This window comes from Giraffa tippelskirchi, chromosome 2 (genome assembly GCF_054371585.1).
Source record: "Giraffa tippelskirchi isolate mGirTip1 chromosome 2, T2T-mGirTip1v1.2.pri, whole genome shotgun sequence".
NCBI classification, from domain to species: Eukaryota; Metazoa; Chordata; class Mammalia; order Artiodactyla; family Giraffidae; genus Giraffa; species Giraffa tippelskirchi.
This window is the reverse complement of record NC_137276.1, coordinates 11369320-11389775: the sequence shown is the minus strand read 5'-3', so window position 1 is coordinate 11389775 and position 20456 is coordinate 11369320. Positions and strand designations below refer to the sequence as shown.

Genomic DNA, 20456 nt, shown 5'->3' with positions numbered 1-20456 from the left:
AGGTCACATTATTAATCCCTCACTCAAGGTGACCATTTAGTGTTCCCTCCTCTGGAGTTCAACCACAGAGCAATAATACTTTCTGCCTATTTTTGTTACTACTGTGAATATCTTTGTATCCTATTATTCTATTCTACTTCCTCATAGCTTCTGTGCACATGGAATTTCTACTAACTCATGGTTTCCATCACTTCTGATTACTGCACTCTGCCTTTCAGAAAGGAGTAAATGCCTGATTTACATACATGAAGTGGATTCCCTGTTGTCAACAACAATGAAGGAAATGCAGGTTTTGTGGTTCACAATGTAAACTACTCTTGATCAAATTAACACATAAATTAGTGAGGCTGTGAACTGAACACTGAACACTTTACATTGAGAGTCAGAAATTTACCAAGTCATCTCCTCATTAAATGAGAAATCACCTTGAACAGCCACCACAGGCTTGATGAAATTAGCATTTTAAAACAATTGAATGCATTCTTTCATCCTTTATGCTGTTATAGACTTTAATGGAGTAAATAGAGGAGGAAAAATGTTAGTAAAATATGAAAGGGAGAAATTAGGCAGACTGCTCATCCTTTAGCAGAATTAAACACAGATGCCTCAAAGGTATTTCTAGGCTGCTTTACAGAAAATAGCTAAATAATTAATTCACTTTATGAATTCTCTCGTGGCAGCAAATGCCAAATCTCTTTAAAATGTTGTAACATTTCTTTCTGAGTTTCTCTGGGAAGTTACACAAGGAAGGGTTTTAGGTGACAATGTTCAGAATCTCTAAAACATCTTTTGTGTGTGTACTCAATTGTGTCTGACTCTTGTGACCCCATGGACTGTAGCCTGCCAGGCTTCTCTGTCCATGGAATTTTCCGGGCAAGAATACTGGAGCAGGTTGCCATTTCCTCCTCCAGGGAATCTTCCAGACCTAGGGGTCGATCCCACATCTCTTACATTGGCAGATGGATTCTTTACCACTGTGCCACCCGGGAAGCCCCTACACCATGTTACCCTGTCATTTGTAAGAAGTGGGAATTGTTCCCGGGAACCGTGCAGTGACCCCTTTCCTTTGGGGGCATCCTATGTGGAGGAGGAGGAAGCAGATCGTTATCACTCTGGTTTTCTGGGAGAAAAGTCTTCCCATGACAGAACAGTAAAGAAGTTGAGACTGTGAACCTGTAACCTTGGTTCTGGGATTGTGGATGTTTAAATGGGCACTGGCAGAACCATCAAAGGTGGCCCCGGGGAGTGGAGTGGGGGGACCTGTTACCCTGAATCATTTCCTTAGGGCAATGCGTTTGTTCATCAGCAACTTAAAATAGTAATAAACCTTCAAGAAAAAATACAAAATAAAGAAAACAAATAGGAGAATTGGGAATTCCTCAGAGGTTCAGTGGTTAGGACTCTGTGCTTTCACTGTCAAAGGCAAGGGTTCAATCCCTGGTCTGGAAACCGAGATCCCACAAGCTGTGTGGCACAGCCAAAAAAACAAACAAACAAAAATAATAGGTAAAATAAAATAAGAGACTCAACAGCAACAAAGAGAATGCAAAGCTGAGGTAATCATAATGCATACAGAGAATAAAAACAAAGATATTGAAAGGAAATGATCCAACAGAGAATCCAATAAATGAACAAAAGCATTATTCAAAGATTTATTGGAGAAAAAAACTGATGTTCTTCCTAAAATGAAGCCTCTCCTATCAAAAGGCAGTATTGATCATTGTCTTTTTTACTGCCCCAAATAGAAAAGATACAGAGTGATTGATACTAAGACATACCCCAATAAAGATAATACAATGCCAAAGGAAAGAAAGAATTCTTCAGATATCTAAGGGGCAAAGCCAGATACGTGTGAGGTGGAGCTTGGGCAGAAATAGGTAAGTGGGGACAGTAGCAAAAGAGTTGGGTGAGCATTGAACGAGATTATCATGAAAGGAACAAACCTGCGTATCATAATTGTAGATGGCAAATGTCATAAAACTTTAAAGTGTGCTCAGTCCTGTGACAATGACAGCAATAAGAGTAATGAAAGAAGCAAGTGAAGGAGATTAAGAGGCACAAACTTCCAGCTGCAAAATAAACGAGTCATCGGAATGGAATGTACAGTGTGAGGGATATAGTCAGTAACTGTAGTATCTTTGTACAGTGACAAGCTGTAACTAGACTTACCCTGGTGATCATTTTGAAGGGTATAGAAATATAGAATCACTATGTTGTGCCACAGGGGCTAACATAGTTTTGCAGGTCAATTTTACTTCGAAAACAATCAAACGAAAAACAAATTCAGAAGAAGAGATCAGATAGGCAGTTATTGGAGGCGAGGCATGAGGCGAGGGGGTGGGGGCGTGGATTAGATGGAGGCAGTCAAAAGGTACGAACTCCCAGTTATAAGATAAATAGGTACTTGAGATAAATGTACAACTTGGTAAATATAATTAACGCTGCTGTAGGTTATACATGAATGTTAAGAGAATAATTCCTAAGAGTTCTCATCGTAAGGAAAACATTTTTTTCTATTTTAGTTTTGTGTCTGTATGAGATGATGAATGTTCACTAAACTTAGTGTGATAATCATTTCATGATGTGTGTAAGTCAAATCATTGTGCTTACACTTTAAAATTATGCAGTTTTGTGGGCTGTACTTGTGTAGATAAATGAGAAGAAGGATAAGATAAATGTTTTTATTCATGGAGAGGATTCAATAGATGTGTCAAATATTGGTAAGCCAACTAATGAAGAGGTTCAAGCTTACTTAAAAATGTATAATTATAACCACTTGAAGAACTAAAATTAGATAAATAAAACTTTGAAAATATCAGAAGAAAAAGCAAATACTCTAAATAAAATTGAGAAACGATAACCCATATAACAAAAAGATAACCCATATAGCAAAAAGATAACCTATAAAGAAGCACATACACAAAAGAAGATGACAGAATGAGGCAAAACAGCAGCAGTAACTGTAAGAGAGTCAAACTCATTCCCTAAAAAAAGAATACTTCAGGCTCAAATTTGTAAGAACTCAATTTTTGAATGAAAGACATTCAAAATTAGTGGTTCAATCAAGTTGAAAGCAAAAGGCTTGACAAAGACACATCAAGCAGCTATTAACAAACTGTGCTAATCTCACACAAGGTTGAATTCAAGGCCAAGAACTGAAATAAGGCAGAAGTAGCACTTTAAGGTGATAAAAGATATTATCCACAACAAGACCATGATGATCACCTATATGGAAATTCAGATTTTGTGGTTGGACAGAATAATGGTTCCCCCAAAGATGTCCGTGTACAATTCCTGAAGCCTGTAAATATGTGACCATGACAAAAAGGACTTTATAGATGAATTTCCATTAAAGATTTTGAGATGGGGAGATTATCCTGAATTATCCACATGGACCCAATGCTATCACGAGGGTCCTCATAAGTGAAAGAGGAAGGGAGTGGTGTCAGAGAATGAGATATGATGATGGAAGCTAGGGCTGCAGTGATGCAATTTCTGTCTTGGAAGATGGAAGAGGGCCGCAAACCAAGGAATAAGAGTAGCCGCTGGAAGCAAGGAAGGCAAGGAAGTAGATTCTCCCCTGGAGCCTGCAGAAAAAAGTGCAGCCCTGCCAACACATTGATGTTAGTCCATGAGTCTTCAGATTCCCAGAGGTGTATGGTAATGCCTTTGTGTTGTTTAAGCCGCTATTAACACGTGAATTTGAGCAAACTCTGGGAGATAGTAGAGGACAGAGGAGCCTGGTGTGCTGCAGTCCATGGGCTTGTGAAGAGTTGGACATGACTTAGAGCCTGAACAAGATACATGTACCAAACAACAAAGCATCAAATTACGTAAAGAATAAAGGGCAAGGAGTGACTTCCCTTGTGGTTCAGTGGTTAAGACTCTGTATTCCCAGTGTAGGGGGCCCAAGTTCGACCCCTGGTCAGGAAACTAGATCTCGCCAACTGCAGCTGAGACCTGGTACAGCCAAAAAAGGCAGGGAATACAGTGATAAATACACAGAAACATTAAAGAGATTTTAACCCACTTCTGTTAGCACACAGAACTGGCTTGGGGATTGCCAGCTGCTCATCAGAGTCTGTGTGCTTTTCGTCCCAAGTACACAACTTTGGATTTCGCAGATTCCTTTGCAGCTAGACACAGCCATGTGACTGAATTCCAGCCAATCTGATGTAAGATATTTATGGGCTGAGACTTTTAAGAAACTCACTCTGCTCTCTCTTCCCCCAAGGCAATGATAGGGCCTTGGGACATGGAGCAACCTCAAGGAAGAAAGAGCTGGGTCTTTGAACCACTGCCTTCAGGAGAACCACTTGTGACCAGAATATTTTATCAGAGTGAGAAATAAACTTTTACTGCATTTGAGTCATTGTTTATTTTGATTTATTAGTCTTGCTTGGGCTTCTCCAGTAGCTCAGTGGTAAAGAAACTGCCTACAATGCAGGAGACATAGGTTCGATCCCTGGGTCAGGAAGATCCCCCTGGAGGAGGGCATGTTAACCCACTCCAGTATTCTTGCCTGGAGAATCCCATAGACAAAGGAGCCTTGTGGGCTATATAGTCTGTGGGGTTGCAAAGAGTTGGACACGATTAAAGCGACTTAGCAGTAGCACCTGCAGTCTTGCTTAAGAATTAGGTGAAATAGTAAAAAATATATATTTAAGAATTTTTAAAGACCTAAGAGTTAAAATTGATGCTATAGACGGAACTGTGCTCAGTGCTCAGTTGCTCAGTCACGTTCGACTCTGTGTGATCCTATGGACTGTAGCCCCCCAGACTCCTCTGTCCATGGGATTTCCCAGGCAAGAATACTGGAGTGGGTTGCCATTTCCTCCTCCAGGGAATCTTCCCGACCTAGGGATTGAACCTGGGTCTCCTGTATTACAGGCAGATTTCCTACCACTGCGCCACCATAGGGCTTCCCTGGTGGCTCAGACGGTAAAGAGTCTGCCTGCGTTGCAGGAGACCCGGGTTCAATCCCTGGGTCAGGAAGATCCCCTGAAGAAGGAAATGGCAACCCACTCCAGTATTCTTGCCTGGAGAATCCCATGGGTAGAAGAGCCAGGTCAGCCATAGTTCATGGGGTTGCAAAGAGTCAGACCCAACTGAGTACCCACACCATAATTAAAATTAATGTGGTCACTCTAATACACATTGGCATATCAACTGATGGAGACCACTCTTATTTCAAGTAGTTGTTTCATATTTATAACAATTGATCATAAAATAATTATGGAGAATATCTCAGTAAATTCCATTATGTCAAAAGTCTAAGACTACATTTTTTAACCACTATGCAGTAAAGGAAAAGTAACTGACAAAATAGGATTCTACTTCTTCCAACTCCAGAAATTTTACAAAAAACAATAAATTACTTCTTAAATTACCCTTTATCTTTCTTTCCATAACTTTAATATTTGAAATTTCTTACTTGATTCTTAAATTATTTTTTAATAATTGAGGCAAAAGTGTAGGGGCAGAAATTGGGTTAGTGATTTTCAGGGATCAAGGGTAGGGAAAGGAGATGACCCACAAAAAGGCATGAAGGAACTTCTGGGGGTAATGAAAATGCTTTGTATCCCAATTGGATTCATGGTTACGTGGTCTTATCTGAATTCACTGAACTGTACCCTCAAAAGGCTAAATTTTGATGTGTGTAAATTATATCTCAATAAGCTTGGATTTTAAAAAATGAAGTAAAAGTAAATTGAGATGATAGAGTAACTTTATCAGTGATGAAACAGTAGGGTTTTTTTTCTTATTCTTTTTTTTGTATAAAAAAAGCACTAATAAATGTAATTTAGAACGTCTGTTTGAATCTAGCACAGTTGGCCCTCCATACCTGCAGGTTCTGCATCCTCAGATTCAACCAACCACAGGTTGAAAATATTTGAAAATTCTAGAAAATTCCAAAAAGCAAAACATGGATTTGTTGCATGCAAACACTACTTACATAGTGTTTATATTGTATTTACAACTATTTGCATCATATTGTATAAGTCACTTAGAGAAGATTCAAAGTATATGGGAGAATGTAGTTTATATGCGAATACTACAAAATTTTATATGAGGAACTTGAGCATCCATGGATTTTGGTATCTGTGGAGTCAGGGAACCAATCCCCAGATACCAAGGGAAAACTGTAGTGCACCAAATCATCTGGTGTTCAAACCTGGCTGTGTTGCACTTGAAATTACCATGGCAAGTGGGTACCATATCAGTACCCTCTGATACCCACCACCATTGAGTTGGTGATGCCATTAAACCATCTCATCCTCTGTCGTCCCTTTCTCCTCCCACCTTCCATTTTCCCCAGCATCAGGGTCTTTTCCAGTGAGTCAGTTCTTCGCCTCAGGTGGCCAAAGTATTGGAGTTTCAGGTTCAGCCTCAGTCCTTCCAATGAGTATTCAGGACTGATTTCCTTTAGGATGGACAGGTTGGATCTTCTCGCAGTCCAAGGGATTCTCAAGAGTTTTCTCCAACACCACAGTTCAAAAGCATCAGTATAAAGGTGCATAGTCATTTGGAGGTCACTACTGAAATGCCAGTTGGCATGTTCTGATGCAGTGGAAATGGTATGAGCTGGATTCTAGGCCTTCTGTTGCCTGGGCCCTGCCTGCCTCTCCTGTGCCATCTCCTGCCACAGCCACATCAATCACTGCTAATCTTTGCACAGTGTCAATCTGTTCATTTCAAATCTCCATGTGCTCACTCATGATTTTCCCTCTGCTTCTTCATCTTTCTCTGCCAAGATACTCTTACTCACCCATCTGTCTACTCCAAGAAGCCATCCCAGAATTTTCTAGCTAAGCTAAGGACCCCTAATGTTTGTATTCATAGCTTCTTACACGTCTGACTGTTTTTACCACTCACCAGATAGTGTTGAGATTATGTGCTTGTGTGTCAGTCTCCTAAACTGGACTGGAAACTCTAAGAAGGCAAAGTCTCGGAGAAGTAGTCACTACTTTGCCCCAAAATCCCACATCATTAAGACATTATTTTCTTAATGCAACTAAAGATTCAACCAGCCAAGCGTGATTTCCCCTGCCGGTATTTTGAGGTACTCTATTTCAGAATCCTGGAAAGAGAACAGAAACCACATGGAGAATTCAGCAGCACAACAGAGAAAAGGGAAATTCTGGTGGAAAACTTGGTCTTAACCTCATCACCAGGTAATGCTAAAAGTGAGTGTCTTTTCATCTGTGAGACAAAGGGACAGAGGAGGGCATTTTACCTTGCTTCTCCATGAGGGTACAGAAACCTGAGGATGAACAAAATGAAGCCACCCAGACTAGTACAAATCAGGGCCGCAGTTGAATGGTGGATAGACGGGCAGGTGTCCTGAACCCTGGATGAAGCTCAAATTCCGAGTCAGGGATTAGCCAGGGATCAGAATCTAAGAACCGCTGACCCAAGAGAGCCTTCTTCCTGCCAAAGTGAAAGTCGCTCAGTCATGTCTGACTCTTTGCAACCCCATGGGCTATACAGTCCGTGGAATTCTCCAGGCCAGAATACTGGAGTGGGTAGCCTTTCTCTTCTCCAGGGGATCTTCCCAGCCTAGGGATCGAACCCATGTCTCCTGCATTGCAGGCGGATTCTTTACCAACTGAGCTATCAGGGAATCCCTGAGGAAGCAAATCAGGACCAGCAGGAAACTCTAGGAAGATGGTCCAGATCAAATTGTGTGGCTGGGAGGGTTTTGGCTGGATGGGGCCTCTGTGGAGCCCTGTGGGATACTCTCAGGGGGATTTCTATTTACAGTGATGGCTTTTAATCTTTTTATTTCAATATGAGATTTTTAAAAATCACAGTAATATACGCATACATTTTCATTATAAATATTCAAACATTGTAGATTCTTTACTTTTTTTAAGTCAGAGTCTTTTTTTTTTTTTCTCCTCTTTTTTCCTCCCAGGAAATCACAGATAAGAATTTGCTGAATGGTTTTTCAAAGCATCGCTAACATTTCAAAACATGCATTTACATCTGTGGGTGTATGTGTGTGCATTGTGTCCGCACACATATAGCTTCAATTTCTCTTTTTAAAAAAATATAAATAGGATCATGTTTTACATAGTGAAATGTTACGTGACTTTTTTTCACTTAGCACTATGTCTTGTAGATCGTAAAGTGCTACTATGTCTTGATAGAATTGCTGATAACATCATTTAAGAACTTGTTCTAGAATATTCCTCACAGTATGGTGTTATTTGTTGAGAAGTATTTGGTTTTCATTATTCAGTTTGGGGCTATTTCAATGGCTACCCTCCTTATACATACTCCCTTTCACAGATAGGCAAGTATATTGGTAGGTTAGCTAGTTAAAAGTGAAACTGCTGGGTTGAAAAGTGCGTATCTTTTAAAGTCTGCAAACTGATTATAGATAGCATGGATTCTGCAAATTGCCTTCCAAAAAACGTAACCAGCTTTTGCTCCAACCTTGATACATGCCCTGCCTGCTTCTCCACACCATTACAAATGGATATTATTCTGAACCTGAGGTCGAACGCCTGTGTTCAGCTGTGACCCGCAGATTACCTGATGAATGGCCCTCTTCTCTCACTACCTCCTGTCCACACTCCAGGCTGTCTAAATGTCACTTCCCTTGGCTGGTCTCCCCTGATGTACTAACTAGGTTTGATCTATCAAAAACTCACCTCATAATAATACATTTCTTTGCACTTATGTACCTGTCAAATAATTGTTTAATGCTTGTCTTAGATTCATTCATTCATTCATTCTTATATTTATTCATCTATTCATTCAAAACACTGGGTGATGGATTCAGTGACTGCTTTGTGTAGGGATTAGGAGCACAGGCACTGGACTTAAACTTCCTGGGTTCAAAAAACAACCTTGTTTCTTACTAACTATATGATTAAGGTACATAACTTTCCTAACCCTCTATTAATATCCAGTGCATCGGCTTGTAGGAATGATTAATTGGGAGAGTGTATAAAATACCCTAAACGGCAACTGGCATACTACAGTGGGTTGCCATTTCCTTCTCCAGGGAATTTTCCCAACCCGGGGATCAAACACATGTCTCCTGCATTGGCAGGTGGGTTCTTTACCACTGAGCCACCAGGGAAGCCCAACTGGCATTCAGTGAGTGGTAAATAAATTTTATCTATTGCATCTTATTATACGTTAATCAGTGAGTCAGGTCTGGGGATCCAGCAGGGAAGAAGACAAAACTGTCAAAAAAATTTGAATAATTTCACATCAGTTATAAAGAAAATAAATGCAGGGTGGTGGGGAAGGGAGATTTCTTTTACATAGTGCGATCAGGGGAGGCCTCTCTGGAAAGGTGACTTGTGAGCTGAGGCCAGATAAATAGGGGAGGCATGAGCTCTATGAAGAGTTAGGGGAAGAACGTTTTAGGCAGAGGAAACAGCAAGTGCAAACATCCTGGGGCAGGAACATGGTGTGTAAGAACAGAGCCTGTGTGATGGGAGAATGGAGGGCAAAGGTGAGAAGTCAGGTCCTGTTCACTATAGGATCCCGCTGCCTACTATGGGGCCTATCCCCTTGTAGGTATCCAACAGCTTCACAGAGTAAGTGTATTAGTGATTGATGAATGGATCAATGAGTGAAGAAAGGAAAGGATGATATGAATGCGTTAGAGGCCTCCTTTTGCTCCAGGTACTGTCTGCCCATTTTCATTCCCTCCAGCCTCTGAAGAAGAAGCGGGTAGCGTGATCAGTTGGCGAGTGGGAGATGTGGGTAGAGATCTCTGTCTGGATGTGATTTGAAGGCCCCTCAGATCACGAATGGCACCTCAGTATGGTCACCTGCCAAGAAACTGCTAGGCGTCTGGGAGAAGGAATTTTTGTGGATCACACACACAGAAAAGGTGACAATGGACATTCCATTCAGACAAGCCTGGAAGGGTTTTCATGGAAGCCTCCCATTTCCAACTGTGAGTTTGTTGGAAAACAAACTGAATGAATGCTCAGAGTTCAGTCCCCAGGCATTTGGTTCCTGCCCAGGATGGCCAGGGGTTTCCGCTCGTGTGACTGGTGTCCCGACTGTGTTCACCCATGGACAGGCGCATGCAGCCAGGTGCCCACAAACATACTCGCTCTGCAGACTGCATGCTGGTCTAACCCTCTGGTTGGATGTGACTGCCTAAGGCAGCAGAAAAGCAATATTTACTAACCATGTAAAAGAGAGGTAGGATCCAAGTTAGCAGAAACGCAAGAATCTGAGCCTGATGAGATGTGACTAAACAAAAAACTATTAGCATTAGTTTAGCACATTAGCTTTTCCAAGCTGTTTTTAAACACGTCTGTGTGTGTGCTAAGTTGCTTCAGTCGTGTCTGACTCTTTATGACCCTATGGACTGTAGCCCTGCCAGGCTCCTTTGTCCATGGGATTCTTCAGGCAAGAATAATGGAGGTTGTCATGCCCTCCTCCAGGGGATCTTCCTGGCCCAGGGATTGAACCCACGTCTCTTATGTCTCCTGCATTGGCAGGCAGGTTCTTTACCACTAGGGCCACCTGGGAAGCCCCCCTTTAAGCATATATTGTCTTATTTATGATCATGACTACTTCATATGAGAAAACTAGCTTCCTAGTAGACTATGATCCTAGGCCCAGATCCAAAGCTTCTCCTGCTAGTCAGTGTTTATGTTCTAATCATAAATTATAGTGCATTCAAAAAATCCAACCTTCAGAGCCAGCCAGTTTTTCCAGGCAGTTTTAACATATCTATATCTATATTATACCTATATTCATTTATAAGATAAATAAATTTTAAATTGTAAATATTAAAATATTTTTATAAATGTAAATAATAATATTTTAATCAAGTCAGTACTTTAAAATATTCCTTTGTCACTCATATGTTCAGCATACAGTATTTGAACCAGCTGCATGCCAGGGTAATTCTTTTTGATTTTCACAAATCCTTAACTAGTAGAATGAAAAATAAAGCAGTTTGTATTGTTTTCCTATTCATAGTTGTTAGGTTGGAACAAACATAATTGCTGTGTTTGCATTGTTGAAACTTACTGTTTGATATTGGAATACATTCTTAATAAATGTGGTTATGTTATACATTATTTTAATGTGCATTTCTCACTTTATTTTTTTTTGCTAATGACTTAATTACTTGCTGCCTACTTTATATTTATTTGACACTATGGGAATGATGTTAGCCAAAAAGCAAATTCGTGCAATTTTTTTATGAGTTCAAAATGGGTCATAAAGCATCAGAGAAAAGTCACCACATCAACAATGCATTTGGCCCAGGAACTGCTAACAAATGTACAGTGCAGTGGGAGTTAAAGTTTTGCAAAGGAGATGAGAGCCTTGAAGATGAGGAACACAGTGGCCAGCCATCAGAAGGTAATGGTGACTAATTGAGAGTAATCATCGAAGCTGATCCTCTTACAACTACATGATAAGTTGCTGAAGAACTCAACATTGATCGTTCTATGGTCATTTGACATTTAAGCAAATTAGAAAGGTGAAAAAGTTTGATAAGTGGGTTCCTCATGAGCTGATCTAAAACCCCAAAAATCTGTCATTCTGAAGAGTCGTTTTCTCTCATTCTACACAACACCAACTAACCATTTCTCAATCAGATTGTGACATGTGATGAAAAGTGAATTTTATATGACAACTGGCAATGACCAGCTCAGTGGTTGGACTGAGAAGAGGCTCCAAAGCACTTCCCAAAGCCAAACCTGCACCAAAAATAGATCATGGTCACTATTTAGTAGTCTGCTGCCTGTCTGATCCACTCAGCTTTCTGAATCTTGGTGACCATTACATCTGAGAAGTATGCTCAGCAAATTGATGAGATGCACTGAAAACTGCAATGCCTGTAGCCAGCATTGGTCAACAGAAAGGGCCTAAGTCTTCTCCATGAAAATGCCCAATCGCACATCGCACAACCAACACTTCAATAGCTGAAAGAACTGGGCTCCCAAGTTTCGCCTCATCCGCCATATTCACTTGACCTCTCGCCAACCAACTACCACTTCTTCAAGCATCTCGACAACTTTTTGCAGGGAAATTGCTTCCACAACTAGCAGGATGTGAAAAATGCTTTCCAAGTGTTGGTCAAATCCCAAAGTACGGAGTTTTACGCTACAGGAATAAGCAAACATATTTTTCATTGGCTAAAATGTGTTGATTATAATGGTTCCTAGTTTGATGAATAAAGTATTTGACCTTAGTTATAATGATTTAAAATTCACAGTCCAAAACCACAATTATGTTTGCACCAACCTACTACCAACCTTCAGAGTCCTTTTATCTGTGGCTGGCTTGAGGGGAGAAGTCCTCCAAAGAAAGTACACCTAACCCCTGGGGCTGAGTTGGCCAGTTTTTTTTTTTTTTTTCATGAAATCTTTAACGCCAGAGTGATCTTGTTCATGAAACTTTCTGAATTTGAAGGGCAGGGTTGCTATGGCAACTAGTATAAACAGACTACTCCTGTAACTTGATGAGCAGCTGCCTGGAACATTTCTCCCACTGGGGGCTACCCCTGTCTCCCTGAGTCATTGCTTTACTGTGGCTTCACGAGAGCTCAGCTCTATATTCCAAGTCCAATACAGGTCACACCTGAAGCCCCTGCCATACTGCCTCGGGACCAAATCTGTGAATGGCTGACATTTTCTAGTATCTTCAACACAGTTTTTATTCACATCGTCATGGGACTTGCCAATGGGGGTGAGAGACCTGTGTGATGGCAGAATTCATGTTCTATCTGGAGACATGAAAAAATCTTTTCTAGACCTATAGGAACCTGAAGAACCAGAGAAGATAAGGAGAAAAGCTCGTATTTTCTTTTTTTAAAAAAAAATATTTATTTAATTTGATTGTGCCAGGTCTTAGTTGTGGCATGCAGCATCTGCGATCTGATTCCCTGACCAGGGATCAAACCGAGGTCCCTTGGATTGGGATCATGGAATCTTAGCCACTGGACCACCAGGGAAGTCCCAGCTCATATTTTTCTTGTGCTTTGTCTTTTATAAGTCAGATGGCCCTAGAAACACTACAAACTATGCTATCTGAAAGGGGAAAGAGAATGAACAATCTTTCACTTGACAAGTATTTATTGAGCACCTGTTGTGTGTTGGACACTGTTCTAGAGGCTGGAGATTCAAGGTGCAGGGATCAGGTGTTCTCTAGTGAGTGCCCAGGTAGCTGTGTGTGAACAAGGGTGCTTTATGACTTGCTCAAAAGAGTGCCCTGGTGTTTATCTTGAATGTTTTCCTGTATACAGTAGGTGTTTAACAAACACTGTCAATGACAGGAGTGAGGATGGGGAATAGGAAAGTACAATGAATTGGTTGGCCAAGAGGCCTGATGACTCCAGGCAAATCACTTTGGCCTCCCTGAGCTGCTTCATTTGAAAATGGGAACAATAATAGCTCCCTTGAAAAGGTATTGTGAGAGTTTAGCAAGATAATGTCCCTGAAAGGGTGTGGTGTAGTGGCAGGCTGTAAGGAACTCTCTGGAGGAACCTCTGCAAGGCTGGAGCTGGGGGCTGGAGCTAGGGGTTGGGGGGCGGGAAGAGCAGAGGATGGGGAAGCAGCAGGAGCCAAACGGGTCATATGAACCCTTTTGGACTTTCTCCAAAAAGCCACAAGGAGCCCTGGAGGGTTCTAAGTGACAAGGCAGCTTGACTCTGCAACCACCCTCTGGCTGCAGTCAGGACAGCAGCCTAGAGCTGGAAGGACAGCTGACAAGCTTCTGCCCTAATGCAAATGCTTCATGATGATGACCTGTGCAAGGGAGCATGGCTGGAGTAGAGAGCAGTGGGCACATCCAGGTGAGTGCATTCAGTTCAGTTTAGTCGCTTAGTCATGTCTGACTCTTTAAATGAAAGTGAAAGTCGCTCAGTCATGTCTGCTCTTTGCGACCCCATGGCCTATACAGTCCTTGGAATTCTCCAGGCCGGCATACTGGAGTGGGTTGCCTTTTCCTTCTCCAGGGGATCTTCCCAACCCAGGCATTGAACCCAGGTCTCCCGCATTGCAGGCGGATTCTTTACCAGCTGAGCCACAAGGGACCCTTTGGGAGGTATTAATAGAATTAGCAGGACTTGGGGTTGGTGATGTGGATGGGGGATGAAGGAGCTGTTCACATGCAGTGGAGGCAAGATGACCTCCTGACGTTTTGCTTGCACAGCTGGGTGGAGAGTGGTGCCTCCAGCCTGAGATGGGGAATAAAGGAGGAGGAATGAGTTTTCGTGGCAAAGGGTGGAGTTAACCTTACACACAGGGGTCTGCAGGCTGAGCCCAGCAGGGTATCCAGGAGCTGACACCAAGTCAACAAGCCCTGAGGGGGTGTGCTTCTCCAGTGAGTCTGGAGTCAACGGGTCTGTGCTGCGTTTCAGTCACGTGCCTTACTGATCACGTCACTCATGGTTCCACGGATACTTCTGGAGTATGGGTGAATGAGATGGATCTGGACTCACTGGCGTCTCCACTCTAGTGGGAGGGGCATATAGCCAACATGTGACCATTTGTGGAAATGGAGGCAAAGAGGGTGGACTGTGTTTGACAGTAGGTGGTGTGGGTGATGCTGCTGCTGCTGCTGCTAAGTCGCTTCAGTTGTGTCCGACTCTGTGCGACCCCATAGATGGCAGCCCACCAGGCTCCCCCGTCCCTGGGATTCTCCAGGCAAGAACACTGGAGTGGGTTGCCATTTCCTTCTCCAGTGCATGAAAGTGAAAAGTGAAAGGGAAGTCGCTCAGTCGTGTCCAACTCCTAGCGACCCCATGGACTGCAGCCTACCAGGCTCCTCCATCCATGGGATTTTCCAGGCAAGAGTACTGGAGTGGGTTGCCATTGCCTTCTCTGTGGGTGATGCTAGTATGGCTTTATACAGGATGGTCAAGGAAGACATTTAAAGGCAGGTGACCATTTCAAATCAGGAAGAGGTGACATTTAAGATCAGGTTGGAAGAATAAGAGACCTCAGGCAAGGCACATCATCTCCTGGAGCCTCAGTTTCAGAGGTGTTTTCTTTCTAGATAAATGATGTTGTCTATCAATGCAACTCTAAAGTTCCGTAAATGTTTATGGGTACAGCACTGTTTATGGATGACAGTGGAGGTGTGGGAAGCTTTGTGCCCTGTCCTAATGTCCTTGATGATACCACAAGGAAGGAAGAGAATTTTCTTGCTGTCCAGCAGTCTCTTTGAATCAGAGGTCTTGAACTGGTGAAGGACTCAGGCCTCAAATTCAACACTCTAGCCCCCAACTCCACCATCTCCAGGACTGAGGGCTGGGGGTGGGGATGGAGACACAGGCTGCACTGCACTTTGTGGCCACAAGAGGGCTCACAGCTCACAAACTTTTCCTTGTTCTCTCTTGACAGTTTCGCCGGGATGGGGCCAGTCCTGGAATGTTTAAAACTGTTATTTGATGATGGACGAGCGTCAGACAACTATAAGCACTTCTATAATAGGTAAACATTAATTTTTTAGCATCTTAATTCTATAAATGTTTCAATGTGTTGCTCACGGGGAGCTATTCAACTGCAGATGTTTCAATCCAAAGATTGCATTTGTCATCTTCTGGAGGTTTTTCCTTTGAAATTAAATGTCCCCATTGAGCGTTTTCTTTTGCTGTCATCTGCAGCCAGCTGTTCAGTTGCATTCGTGGTGGTGATTGTTCTCTCCCCACCATGTTTGTGGGGAGGCTTGTTTGTGTCTTGATTTTGATGGCCAGATCTGCTAGGCCATGGCATGTTGTGCGTGCATGAATGAGTTCTGCTTATGATTCACTGTCTGACCCTGCTGTGTCAAGCTGGAACTAAGCAAAAAGAGGGATCCTCCCACAAAGGGAGCTCTGGGAGCTGGGAAGGCTTATCACTGCGCAGAGGAGTTCACACTGAGATTTCCAGGTCAGCACAAGCAGAGGCCGGAGAACTGGGTGCAGGGCCAGCCTTTGCACAGATGAAAAAAATTCCAGGGTCATGGTACCTCCTTCTATTGATAGGAAGTCTGCACATGGCCATGAACCTGTCCCTCCAGAGGGCACTTTCCTGCTGCCGTTACTCTGAGTATCGGTCACACAGAGCATGGTGGGCCCAAAGGGGACCTTCAGGGGAGAAGTTTCCAGCCCACTGACTCCAGGAGCCCTTGGTCATCATCCTCAGCCACTGCATGGTCAGGAGGCACTAGGACCTCAAGTCTTAAACCCTCCTGAGTTGAGGGAAGCTTTTCACAAGGCTGGTGACACTGGTACTCAGGAAGAAGGCTTCAGCGTCTCAGTCATTAAAACTGATACATCTTCTCATAGAGGCATGTGAGTTTGCCCCTATATTAGATCCCTCGCCAACTGTTTTTATTCCAGGCTTGCTGGTCTTCAGGATCTCCGTCGACCTGTCACGTTGCGTATCTGTTCAAGTCGGCCTCGGCAACAGTCGTGGATGGCGTGGGTTTGGGAGGAAAAGGAAGGGTATCCTGTGTTGTGTGAATCTTGATTTCAGAGATCCTAGAAGCTGAACGAGGGTTTGTCCCTGGTCCAGACTCAGCCATCCCAGTGCCCCCAGCTGAGAGTATGACACACCAGTGGAGGGAACTGAGAGGTGACTCAGAGCCAAGAGAGGCTGAATGGGGGACAGGGCACAGCAGAAGGTCCAGGGAGAGTCCTGGCTGATTGTTCTTCGGGGTGTGGCCACAGCGTATTTCTTGTTGCTTGGATCTCGCTCGTCTGGTTCTTTGTCTTTTCTGTTGATGTTATAAAATCCATCCAAAGAATTGCTATTAAGAACTTTGTTTCTTTTCTTTACTGAAACCCTTGATTGATGTAGCTATTGAGAGAGCAAGTAACTCACCCTCTTCACTCTCAATTCTTTTGTTTTCCTCAGAGATTGAATTTTCTTTTCCTGAATGCCCTGTGGACCCAGGTTCCACATTATTATTATTTTGTTCATCTGATGCAAATCATTTCCTGAAGCTAAAATGACCGCACTTTCCCAGCACTCAGTGAACCTTCCGGCCAATGCCACGCCCTGGATGACTGCTGTCCCCTCTTCCTAGTGCTGGGGACGGTGGACTTTCTGGTCAGCCCCTGGGTTCAACTCCAGCCTCTGCTGTATTTACTCCGTGTGACTTTGGGTCCAGCGTTTAATTTCCTGGCGTCTCAAATTCCACATGTTAAAAATAGGCATAATAATGATCTATAGCTTATACAGTTGTATTAAGAATTAAATGCATGAAGACTTTATGTAAAGTGTCTAGGCCAGTGCTTGGTACACAGTGAGTGCTCAATTGATCACAATAACTATTATTATTGCCTTTGTTGATTTGTTAGGAGGCTTTCCTGAGAGGGTGGATATAACAAATTCAGCATAGTTCCTGGCACTTCATAGGTGCTGTGTGGTTATTATTCTTGTCTTCCACCTGATGGGCTCTTATCCTCGGCTGTGGCTCAACCCACCTGTGACCTAACTTGTTCAGCAAATGTTGTAACTTCCCTTGCTGGTGTGTGTGTGTGTGTGTGTGTGTGTGTGTGTGTGCGCGTGCGTGTGTGTGCGCGTGCGTGTGTGCGCGTGCGTGTGTGTGCGCGTGCGTGCGTGCGCGTGCGTGTGTGTGCGCGTGCGTGCGTGCGCGCGTGCTGGTGTGTGTGTGTGTGCTCAGTCGTGTCCTACTCTTTGTGACGCCAGGGACTGTGGCCTGCCACGCTCCTCTGTCCTAGGGATTTTCCAGGCAAGAATACTGGAGTGGGTTGCCATTTCCTCCCCCAGGAGATCTTCCCTACCCAGGGATTGAACTGGGGTCTCCTGTGTCTCCTGCAATGGCAAGAGGATTCTTTCCCACTAAGCCAGCTTAGCCCAAAGGACCAAGTGGGAAGAATGAAGAGAGATAGGTTAGGGTTAGGAATTCAGATGCCATAACAAAAGAGCCTTTGGATCAATGAGGGCTCTCCTTGGCTGGTAGCACTTCCCTTGGGATTACCCTGTTATTCCAGTTTAACGAGAAAAATCAACTCACCGAAACTTGTGGAGCTGTTGTTGTAGGGTCAGATCCCATTCCTTGGTGAGCACCGCTGGTTGTCTGGGATTTGCATTAGTTTTCCCTGATTTCTTCATGCTTATTTTCTTTCCCCCATCTCTTCTCACCTTTGGATTTAGTACCGTTTGGGTTGGAAAATTCCAGCCTGGGTGGGAGGGTTTGAGGGAAAGGTTTGTGTCCAGAGACAGGAGAGTAGCATGTTTTCAAGGCGGACCACGGTGGCCACAGGAGGACAGAGGTCTTGGGGGGGGGGCGGTGGTGGAGGGGAAGACCCTGGACCTGGGCTCTGCCCAGGATGGTCCCATCTTCCTCCTCATCCCCCATCCCTGTTTATCGGGTCCTTCTTGAACCCCATCCCCTCCCCCAGCCACTGAATTCACAGACTTCCTGGGGAGGAGAAGAGTCTGACTGGCAGGGTCTATCGAAAGGACCATCTCTGCATTCTAGGGATCTTGAAAGTCAGGGATGCTGATGCTCTAGGTTAATAGGCCAGTGGGGGAAGGGTTTGGCCAGATAGTCTCATGGTTTTGTTTTTTTTTTAAGTTGGAGAATAACTGCTTTACAGTGTTGTGCTGGTTTCTGCTGTACGACAGCGTGAATCGGTTCTCCGTGTATATATATACACACACACACATATATCTCCTCCCTCTGGAGCTTCTCTCCCACCCCCATCCCAGTCCCACCCCCTCTAGGTCAGGCACATATTTTGAACAAAATGGAATCTGTCTCCAATCTTTGCCTGGGTATTCTCTGAGAATTCCCACCCATAACACAGTCCTTCTCCTTTTAAAATATTCCTTAACACATGCTGTTGCACCCATGAAGATGACCACAGTTATAGATACTAACACAGACATATCTTGAGTATTTGTCATGTTCTATGTGCTGTCAGCATTCTGGATGCATATTTTCCGTCTAATCCAGGTAACATCAAGTCTTGTTATTCCCATCTTACAGAAAACTGAGATTTACAGAGGTTAATGGCTTGCCTAAAACCATATAGGCAGTACAATGTAGAACCAGTATTTAATCCCAGATAAACTCTTAGAAACCTAACTCATAGTAAGAAATTGACATTATTTTTTTTATTAGTGTATGCATGGTATTTGGTTATTTTTTTCTAGACTAGTTTTCTTAAATTCAGAGAATTGTTAAAACACAGAACATAGGGCTCTAGTCCACAGGTTTTGATTTGGTAGCTCTGGGGTGGGACAGAGAATTCGTCCTTCTAACAGGTTCTTGAGTGACGCTGCTCCTGCTGGTCAGATACCACGTATTGAAAACTACTCTCCTAGACCTGTGTGTTGACCCGTGTGACCTCTCCGGATGCTGTGTGTTGACTGGAGATACTCAACTATAAAGGTGTTGTCAGACTCAACTCGCATGGATTCACGTGTGACTAGGGCTAAGATGTCAGTTTGCAACAAAAAAGATAAGATCTTTTCAGTGAATCCACAGCAGGCATAGATATGAAGAAGAGATTTAAGCTATAGGAAAAGAAAGTAGAAAGGTGGGCTAAGTACAAAGCAATAATTTATCAGGAGGTTGTTTCCCTAAAAGATGCCCTCAGTTGTGCACCTGGTGGCCTCAAGTGGCACCGGCACCGGCAAAATGAGAAAGCGGCTTGTTTTTCGGTTCTTGTTCAGTTCCAGCAGTACCAATGAGAAAGCTTCAGTTCTGTGCTTTTTCCTTTAACACCTCTCAAAGATGCTCTCTAATTTCCTCTTTCAACAAAGCCTCAGGATAGGGAACAGTAACCAGAATTTAATACCCTCTGTGTTTTTATTGATGAGCTGTATTTTGCCTTTAATTCATATATACCCTATTTAAACAGCTTGGTACAGATTGTGAAGATAGACCATCTTGGCTTGAATCGGTTCTGCCAGTTTACAACTGTGGGCAAAGTTCTGAACTTCCCTGTGCTTTGGCTGTCCCAGTTTCAAATAAGGGTAAAGAGTCTCTAGGGCTTCCCAGGTTGTGCTAGTGGTAAAGAGTCCGCCTGCTAATGCAGGAGACGCAAGAGATGCACGTTCGATCCCTGAATCAGGGAGATCCTGGAGAAGGAATGGCAGCCCACTCCAGTATTCTCGCCTGGAAAATTCCGTGGAAAGAGGAGACTAGCGGGCTACAGTCCATGGGGTCACAAAGAGTCAGACACGACTGAGTGCAAAGAGTCTCTGCTTCAATGTTTTTATAAGAATTGAATGAGTTAATATTTATAAAGCACTAGAAGGTTTCTGGAACATAGAAAGTGCTATATAAGTACTTATAAATAAATGAGTAAGTAATTCACAGAGCCATGAAAAGTATTGTCTTAAAGTAGCAGTCCCCAACCTTTTTGGCACAAGGGATGGGCTTCCTAGGAGAAACATTTTCCATGGACTGGGGGTGGGGGTGGGGGAGGGGATGGTTTCGGAGTGATTCAAGCACATTATGTTCGTTGTGCACTTTATTTCTATTATAATCAC

General features: G+C 43.3%; 1 protein-coding gene across 4 annotated transcripts in view; it reads left to right on the top strand.

The window, feature by feature from the left end:
- Positions 1 to 20456, top strand: part of PLPP4 (phospholipid phosphatase 4) — a 438966-nt gene that overhangs the window by 259276 nt on the left and 159234 nt on the right. For all 4 annotated transcript variants that reach the window (XM_081535748.1, XM_081535768.1, XM_081535824.1 and 1 more), the window contains one exon: positions 15345 to 15434. In XM_081535748.1, the coding sequence (XP_081391874.1) occupies positions 15345 to 15434 (90 nt within the window). The remainder of the gene's footprint in view (positions 1 to 15344; positions 15435 to 20456) is intronic.